This window comes from Lycium ferocissimum, chromosome 4, assembly GCF_029784015.1.
Source record: "Lycium ferocissimum isolate CSIRO_LF1 chromosome 4, AGI_CSIRO_Lferr_CH_V1, whole genome shotgun sequence".
In the NCBI taxonomy this organism is placed as follows: Eukaryota; Viridiplantae; Streptophyta; class Magnoliopsida; order Solanales; family Solanaceae; genus Lycium; species Lycium ferocissimum.
This window is the reverse complement of record NC_081345.1, coordinates 17635056-17644272: the sequence shown is the minus strand read 5'-3', so window position 1 is coordinate 17644272 and position 9217 is coordinate 17635056. Positions and strand designations below refer to the sequence as shown.

The following is a 9217-nucleotide window of genomic DNA, read 5'->3' as shown; positions in this document are numbered from 1 at the left end:
AGCCCCTTTTTTTTTTCTTCGAAATTCACGACTATTAAACGTTAAACATGCTTAGAATATAATGTATTTAACAAAATAATAAAAAAGTTCATTGTAGAATACCTTGATCGAAGTTTGTTGTAGGGTGTCTTAATCGAGTTGTACGCTGCTTTTTTCTAAAATTCGAGCTTCGAATCTTGCTCCTTGACTTGAATATACCGAGAATTTAAACCTTCCCGATGAAATTTTAATAGAAAACAACGTTTTTGGAAGTGGGGTCCACCTCGATCAAACTGGCCTCTAATGGTGTTTTTTGAAAAAAATTTTATGAGGGTGGAGGACCGTGTTGGTGGAATCCGATGGGTTTTTGTCGGGATCCTATAGCGCAGTATTTTACTGCGCTAAAGGAGAGAAGCTATATTCTTTAACTGCGTTAAAAGTACTTTTATGCTTTTTTTTTTTTTTTTTGGTTGGGTATTTTAGTTCAATGTGTCTTTTTTTGAGTCATTTTGGTTGCGGACTCTTATTCTTTCTGTGTGAGTAAAGTCTAGTTCAGTGATTACCAAAACAAGGTAACAATGAGCTTTTTCTCGGACTGGACTTGTGACTTATGCTTACTTTTTTTTTGTGCTTTTCCTTTTTTTGAGGATAAGTCTGATTAGCGAAGCACAAAGGGAATAAGAGAAATACGATAAATTAGGAAATATCTGACTCTCTGGTCTGAAAATAAAGAGATTGATACATCAACCGAATAACCATTTTTCATGTCTTTTGTCGTTTGTTAGTGCTTAATCTCTCTGTCTATCTTCCTCCTATTTCCATTTTCCGGCAAATCCATCTTTTTTGGGATTCTTATGCTTTTGGGTAAATTTTATACTATATATTTTCATACTTTTCCAGCTGAATACATCTCATCTCTTTTGAGTTCCTGAGAGCTAACTAGGGTTTTCAACTTTTCTGGATTTATTCTTGTTCAAGGTCAGCTAGAAGCTTCTATTTTTTATTTTAGAAATATTTAGGGTTTTTTGGCTCGTAATATTTCTTGCATAAATTTCTTCTATCAGCTGCAAACTTCATAGCTTAACACTTCACAAGCGACCTCATATTCTTGCTAATCTTTGGTAGGACTAACATTTATTCTGACAATCATGATATTCATATTTAGATTTTTTTTTTTTTTTTTACTTGTAATAAATTACTTATGTGGTATGTACAGGAAAATGGTGAGAGGAAAGGTAGAAATGAAGAGGATTGAGAATGCAACAAGCCGGCAAGTGACTTTCTCTAAACGGCGAAATGGAGTAATGAAGAAAGCTTATGAGCTATCAGTTCTTTGTGATGCTGAAATTGCTGTCATCATTTTCTCACAGAAAGGAAGACTTTATGAATTCTCCAGCTCCAGGTAATTAAGTAGTACGTACTTGTTTCTCTTAGCAACACAATTAAATGAACTTCTTATATACTAATTTTTTTTTTCTTTGAAACCCTTTATTTCTCTCTCATGTTTAAGGATCAAATTAAACTTTTACTTAACAACCAATCGATACATATATGTTCCTTAATTATCTGAAATTCGATTGTATATCTAATTTTCAAGAGACGAAGAAACGATTTTAGAAAGTACGCCCACTAGCTAGTCACACTTAATATGTTTCTGAAAAGATATATCACTAAGTGGTAAAAGTACATTTCCTGATGCTTTTGCTTGCTTGAATTATAAATCCGATGTATGATGAAGTAAGGAATCATGGGTTTTGTGTACTTCCCATTTTTCAAGTACGACCATTTGCTTTTTAAATTTGCTCACTGTTCTATATATCCCTCTTGAGTCATAAGTAGCCAGCATAATCTCTTAACAATTTCATCTTCCTATATATGAAAAATCCCATTAATCAATTTTTAGGTATTATTTCCTTCAAATTCCGATACTAGTATACTCTATTTTATTCGTCAAGATGTCCAGTCTGAGCTGTACCTAGTAGCATTTTCTAGTCCAGTACTCCAGTCATTTGTTATCTTCTATGCGCTTATATCCTTGGTCGTTCTATTTTCTAGTACACCTTATTTAGTAAAAAAAAGGAGCTACAATTTTATCCCATGCACTCTTTAATTAGAATATTAGTCAATACGTGAATAAATGAAAAATAAAAAAAGAGCTAACCTCCGCTACATTAGGATTTGGCTAAAGCTATGAGAATTTTAGGCTGTGTGTCATTATGGTTTACAACTTCCAGATCTAGCAACATCACTGCGGCGGAGCTAGGATTTTTACCTAGAGGGTTCAAAAATATAAAGAAGCAAACACACGAAAAATCAAGAGGGTTCAACATCTATTATATATACATAAAAATAATAATTTTGTATATACAGTATAATTATTCGCCAAGGGGGTTCAGACCCCTGGTGCGAACTAGCTTCGCCCCTGGCTCTTTGTACCATTTTATGTAGTTTCAGTTTGCTAGAGTGTCCTGTATTATATTGGTTGAATCAATCAATTCATAGTGTCTCTTTTTGGTCATCAACAATCTTTACCTCATGAACTAACTGTTATGATGATGTCAAAGCCACACAGTCTATATGTTATGTTGTTCATACTTAAATATTTAGTCTGGGGCATGTGGGCGTTTTGGAGTAGTGTCCTACATTGGCTGAGAGAATGAATTGTCCTGTCTTTATAATGGTCTTGGACAATCTTCACCATGTAAGCTACTAGTAACTTTGTAGCTAGGCTAGACCCAAAATTCATTTCTGTTCTTTTTCTTGAAAAACATAAGGAACACATTTATTTTCGATCTACCCGTGAATCCTATATCAGATGAAACTCATTTGGTTTTCCATCTACAGTAAAGTCTTATACCACACGGACGACATTCTTTTTTCATTTCTTGCTGGCTTTAATCTGATTGATTGAAACAATAGAGCAGTAAGGTACTTCTAGTATTGATTACCGCCAGGATGCTTGTACATGTAAGCTTATCTTTTCAAAGTTCGATCACTATCCTTATTTCTTGAGTAACCTCATCCCTTTGGGAACTTAATCCAACAAAAATCAGTGTTGCATAAAAAATATTGATTTTTTACAAAGAATATGTAGAATAATGTTCACCCTTAATGTGTTTAAATACAACTTCAAAAGTGATAAGTAAGTTGAAAAACAGATAAGTTATTTTCCAAATTTGAAATCCAACTCAAAATTGAATTTGGAAAGTTTATAATCTGAAATAAAGTAAAAATTATTCCAAAAAATGTGAATAATTCTCATGATCAAACGGGTCCGTTTGGGGAGAAAACTACACGGCAGCACTTTAGTTTCAACTGAATCCTTAGGTTATGTGGGACAAAAATTTCACTATTATGGGGCTGTCATTCAACACTGGGCAGTTTGGACATGATTTCAGAGCATGATTTGAAATCAGTCATTTGAAGTTGAAATTTTGTTTGGACATAGAAGTTAAAATAACTTCTGTTATATTTTTTTGTATAAGTAAAAAAAACCCACAACTTGTGAAAAATATCAAAAGTTTCCTAACTTTTATACACATAATTCTATGCTATACTGAACCATTACACATATTTGTGTTGGGAAATAACGATCCCACCCAGGAATAATATCCACGTTAAATAGCAAGAATAAGAGAGTAACAACAACACCAAATCTTTTAATGGGGATAAAATACAATACTTGAACGGTGCACTATAATATCACTTAATACAACTTGATAGTGTCAAGAGACTAACTACACTTCAAAAGAAATAACACTCTTTATTTTACAAAACTCACTTAAATATTACTCCCACTCTATTATCTCACCGACTATAGAAAATAGACTGTGATTACTCTCTATTCTCTCAATTACTCTCTTTGTTTGGTGTTCATAAAATGAGGAACGGCTCCTCTATTTATAGGAAAACTTGCCTAACTTTGGACCAATGAAATTGCTGGATTTCTTTTGCAGTTTGCAAAACAAGTTGCAACAGCTCACAACCAATTCAAAACTAAATGTGACAAATTATTTTACAATTGCTTCAGCCGCCTACTTTTGCCTCTATTTCCTCCAATCACATTTTTCCTTCTTTTTTCTTTATTTCATTTGCTACTTTTATTTAGGGCCCCACAAATCTCTCTCTTAATTTTGATTTTCTTTTTCATTCCAAGACTTGATCTTAATCTCTGAAAGTCTTCAAATTTGAGAGGCCTTGTAAAGATGTCTGCAACTTGATCGTGAGATTTCACATACTTGAGTTCTACCTCCTTCTTGGCAATGCATTCTCTAATGAAGTGATACCTTGTGTCAATATGCTTGCTTCGATCATGATACACCGGATTCTTGGCAAGTGCTTGTGCCGATTTATTGTCAACACAAATCGTTGTGGCTTCAATTTGTGGCAAATTGAGCTCCTTCAATAATCTTCTCAGCCAAATTGCATGACACGTAACTAATGTTGCTGCCACGTATTCAACCTCACAAGTCGAGAGAGTAACAATGGATTGTTTCTTTGAACTCCAAGAAATAATACAATCACCCAAGAAAAACACAAAACCAGTTGTGCTTTTTCTATCATCGATATCTCCCGCATAATCACTAGCACAAAATCCCACAAGGTTAAATTCATTGGAAGAAGTATAAAACAACCCAAGGTCTATCGTACCTTTAGGTAACGAAGAATTCTTCTAGCGACTTTCAAGTGAGTGGAGGTAGGAGCTTCCATAAAGTGACTTGTTACTCCAACTGCAAAGAGTATATCTGGCCTAGTACAAGTCAAGTACCTCAAACTTCCTACGAGACTTTTGAATAAAGTGGAGTCCACCTTTTCTCCATCATCAAAATTTGATAGTTTTGGTCCACCCTCTAGTCTCCATTGGGGTGTTCACGGGGTTGCAACGAACATGTGGAACTTCTTCAGAATCTTCTTTGCATAGCTTTCTTGAGATATGAAGATGCTTTCCTCCATTTTTTTCACTTCTAAGCCCAAGTAATATGACATGAGCCCTATGTCCGTCATCTCGAACTCAAGGGACATAGCTTTCTTGAAAGCTTCAAACAATCTTAGGTTATTACCGGTTAGAATAAGATCATCAACATAAAGACAAACAAGCAGAATATCTCCATTTGTATGAACTTTAATGTAAAAAGCATATTCATGAAGAAATCGAGTAAACCCATTGTCTTGGAAATACTTGTCGATGCGACTATTCCACGCTCGTGGAGCTTGCTTTAATCCATATAAAGCTTTCTTGAGCTTCAACACTTTATCTTCATGGTTTTTGACCAAAAACCCCAGTGGTTGCTCAACATAGACTTCCTCTTCAAGATATCCATTCAAGAATGCCGACTTGACATCTAGTTGATGGATTTTCCACTTCATTTGTGCTGCCAAGGAGATCAGTAGACGAATCGTCTCCATGCGGGCAACAGGTGCATAGACTTTCTCATAGTCAATGCCTTGCCTTTGTTTGTAGCCTTTAGCCACAAGTCTTGCCTTGTATCTTTCCACCTCTCCATGTGCATTCTTCTTTGCCTTGTATACCCATTTGACACCAATTGCTTGATGACCCGTGGGAAGAGTTGTTGATTCCCAAGTGTTGTTCTTCTCTATTGCCTTGATCTCCTCCACTATGGCTTGTCTCCACCTTGTGTCTGTAACATCTTCATCAAAATTCATTGGTTCACTATCAGCAAAGAGATAATACAAAAAATCAAAATTAGTAACTTCTTTGTATCATCATAGAGCTCTTGGATGCTCCTCATCCTCTGTGGCCTTTCACTTGAACCTTCTTGAGAAGAAGGAGATGCAACATTTGCTGGAGAATGAGGTGAGGTTGCATCCTATGTAGGTGCCATTGTCTTATGTTCTTCGTCATCTCTAAATTATGGAAGAAAGTCATATTTCCTTTCTTCCTGAGCCTCCCAATTCCATGTCGCTTCTTCATCAAATTCAACATCACGACTCACCACCACTTTTGTTGCTACTTGAGTTGTATAACTTGTAGTCTTTTGAATTTGTGTTAGAGCCAACAAACACATGCTTGACACTCCGATCATCAAGTTTCGCTCTCCCTTGATGTGGCACATGAGCATAGGCTATGCTCCCAAATATTCTCAAGTGCTTGACACTTGGCTTTCTTCCGCTCCATGCTTCTTGAGGTGTTTGATCTCTAACATTTCTTGTTGGAGACCTGTTGCTCAAATACACTGCATTAGAAATAGCCTCAGCCCAAAATTCTTTTGGCATATTTTTAGCTTTTAGTATACATCTAGCCATATTAAGAATTGTTCTATTCTTTCTCTCCGTAACTCCATTTTGTCGGGGTGAATAAGGTACCGTTAGAGGGCGATGAATTCCATGAGACTGACAAAAGTCATTAAATTCTTTTGAAGTGAATTCGCCTCCTCTATCGGACCTTAAATCTTTTATTTTATAGCCACTCTCTTTTTCTACAAGTGCTTTGAAATTTTTAAATGCAACAAAAGCTTCTGATTTTTGCTTCAGGTAATACACCCAAGTCTTTCTATTAAAATCATTAATAAAGAGCAGGAAGTATTTACTTTTATCAGAAGAAGGTGGATTGATTGGACCACATACATCAGTGTGAACAAGCTACGATTTGATTTGATTGCTCTATTTTTTTTTTTTTTTTTTTTTTGTGAGACTGGTAACAATAGGTTTGATTGCTCTTGACGTGGCCTCCTTCAGAAAAATCCTCCTTGCATGTTTTCCAAGAAGACAAGCTTCACCCAACTTATTTGGATGGTTGATTGAAGGTATCCCATGCACCATGTTCTTTTCACCCATTGATTTGAGTGCCTCAAAGTTCAAGAGTCCAAATCGCATGTGCCAACACCATGATTCATCTTGTACATTAGCCTTTAAACACTTTGCATTAATTATCTTAAGATTCAAAGAAAATAATCTATTCTTTGCTATACACACTTTTGTGATTAATTTTCCACTTGAATCTCTAAGCCAAAGATGCATATTCTTCATATGAATATCATATTCTTTTTAAGAAGTTGGTCCAAACTCAAGACATTACTTTTTAATTTTGGCACATAATAAACATCTTGAATTAACTTGTGGCCACCATATTTACAGGAGATTAGAATTGTACATTTTCCTTCGATTTGTACCTTTGAAGTATCTCCAAAGGACACGTTGCCTGTCACCTTCTTAGTGAACTCCACAAACATATATTTGCATCAACACATGTGATTACTTGCTCCATTATCAAGATACCACGAACTATAATCATCCTTATCTTCTTCTTTGAGTGCCATTAATAATGTTGACTCATCTTCTTCTTTCTTGTCGTCAACAAGGTTAGCTTTTTCTTCAACATTACTATGACATTCCGAAGAGTAATATCCAAATTTATGGTAGTTATAGCACTCAATTTTAGATTTATCATACCTCGTTTCATTGGTACCCTGGTAATAGCCATGTCCTCTTCCTCCTCTTTGTCCACGACCACGACCTCTAAATGGTTGTTGGCTTCTCCCTTTGTTAGTGAAGTTGTTGCCAATATTCCTTCTTCCACGAGTGCCACGACCTCTTCCTCATCCATTTCCTCTATAACTCTTTTCATCTCCAAATTTTTTTAAGGATGCTTGAGTTTTTAAAAGTGCCTCCAGTGGCTCTTCTTGTCTCCTTTTAATCTTCTCTTGTGGGCTTGTAAAGAAGCCTCCAATTGCTCTACCGTCATAGACTCTAAATCTTTAGACTCCTCAATAGCGCACACCACATAATCAAATTTTGGTGTTAAAGAGCGAAGGATCTTTTCTACCATACACACATCATCTACTTCCTCCCCGTATATTTTTAATTGATTTACAACAGCCATCACTCTTGAACAGAAATCCAGAATGGATTCGAATTCTTTCATTTTTAAAACTTCAAAATCAGCCCTTAGAGTTTGAAGTTTTATCTTCTTTACTTTATCAACTTCTTAGAGAGAATTTTGTAAAATCTTCCAAGCTTCCTTTGAGGTGGTTGCATCGGCCACCTTCTCGAACATGCCATCATCCAAACATTGGTGGATGAGAGTGAGGGCTTGTTGATCTTTCTTTCTTGTCTTTGTCAAGACATCTTTTTCATTTTGAGACAAAGTCTCCTCATTATCGGGTTTTGCATACCCTTTGTCTACAATAACATCTTGGGAGCCAAGAATGGCTTTCATTCGTAGACACCACTTTTCATAATTTTCTTTTTTGAGACAAGGATTCTGAAAAGACAGTGGACTATTATTTGCCATGGCTCTGATACCACGTTGTTGGGAAATAACGATCCCACCCAAAAATAATATCCACGTTGAATAGCAAGAATAAGAGAGTAATAACGACACCAAATCTTTTAACGGGAATAAAATACAATACTTGAACGGAGCACTATAATATCACTTAATACAACTTGGTAGTGTCAAGAGACTACTACACTTCAAAAGAAACAACATTCTTTATTTTACACAACTCACTTAAATATTACTCCCACTCTATTATCTCACAAACTATAGAAAATAGACTGTGAGTACTCTCTTCTCTCAATTACTCTCTCTGTGTCACGACCCGCTTAGTGGGCCATGACGAGCACCCGGAGCTGACCATCGAGCACCACACATCGTACTACTATCGTCTTAACCTGTACACACATATGCTTCATAAAACATGTACACATATCTATATATATAAGCCCTCGCGACAGCAAAAGAATAATATGCAAAATATACATCGGAAGTCACATAACATCTGCTTCCCACATACGAGTATCTACTAGCCTCTAACTGAAACTCTAAGGTCATGAAGATGGGATAGGACCCCATCATATCCAAGTATGTACACAAAAGAATATATCAGAATCGGCACTTCCGGTCTATGGAAGTGCTCCTGTGCAAGCTGATCTGGCTCCTAGGAAGCTGGGTTTTCTCCCTTTCTACCTGTGGGCATGAGCACAGCATCCAGAGGAAAAGGATGTCAGTACAAACAATGTACTGAGTATGTAAGGCATGCACCATAAAGTAACAGAGAACAAGAAGATAAAGTAAAGATAAGAAGATAACTGGTGACTACTTGCCTCTTAAGGCGGAGCCATGCATGCATACTCATAAAAATATCATCATATCATGTATTGCTGCGGAACGTGCAGCCCGATCCATATATCATCATATAGCAATATATTGCCGGGGAACGTACGGCCCGATCCATCACCCATATAGCCCGCGTCCGGGATGATATCATAAAATACC

At 36.2% G+C, this 9217-nt stretch overlaps 1 protein-coding gene across 8 annotated transcripts in view; it reads left to right on the top strand.

Annotated features, from left to right (window-relative positions):
* The first annotated feature begins 491 nt into the window (after positions 1 to 491).
* LOC132051662 (MADS-box protein AGL42-like) overlaps positions 492 to 9217 on the top strand; it is a 21566-nt gene continuing 12840 nt past the window's right edge. Inside the window, exons 1-3 of one of the 8 annotated variants that reach the window (XM_059442823.1) lie at positions 880 to 957; positions 1044 to 1100; positions 1196 to 1381. In XM_059442823.1, coding sequence (XP_059298806.1) covers positions 1200 to 1381 — 182 coding nt within the window. In that variant the 5' untranslated portion in view covers positions 880 to 957; positions 1044 to 1100; positions 1196 to 1199. Of the gene's footprint in view, positions 552 to 587; positions 958 to 1043; positions 1101 to 1195; positions 1382 to 9217 lie in introns of those variants that run through there. The other 7 variants (XM_059442825.1, XM_059442826.1, XM_059442827.1 and 4 more) reach the window with 7 other exon arrangements.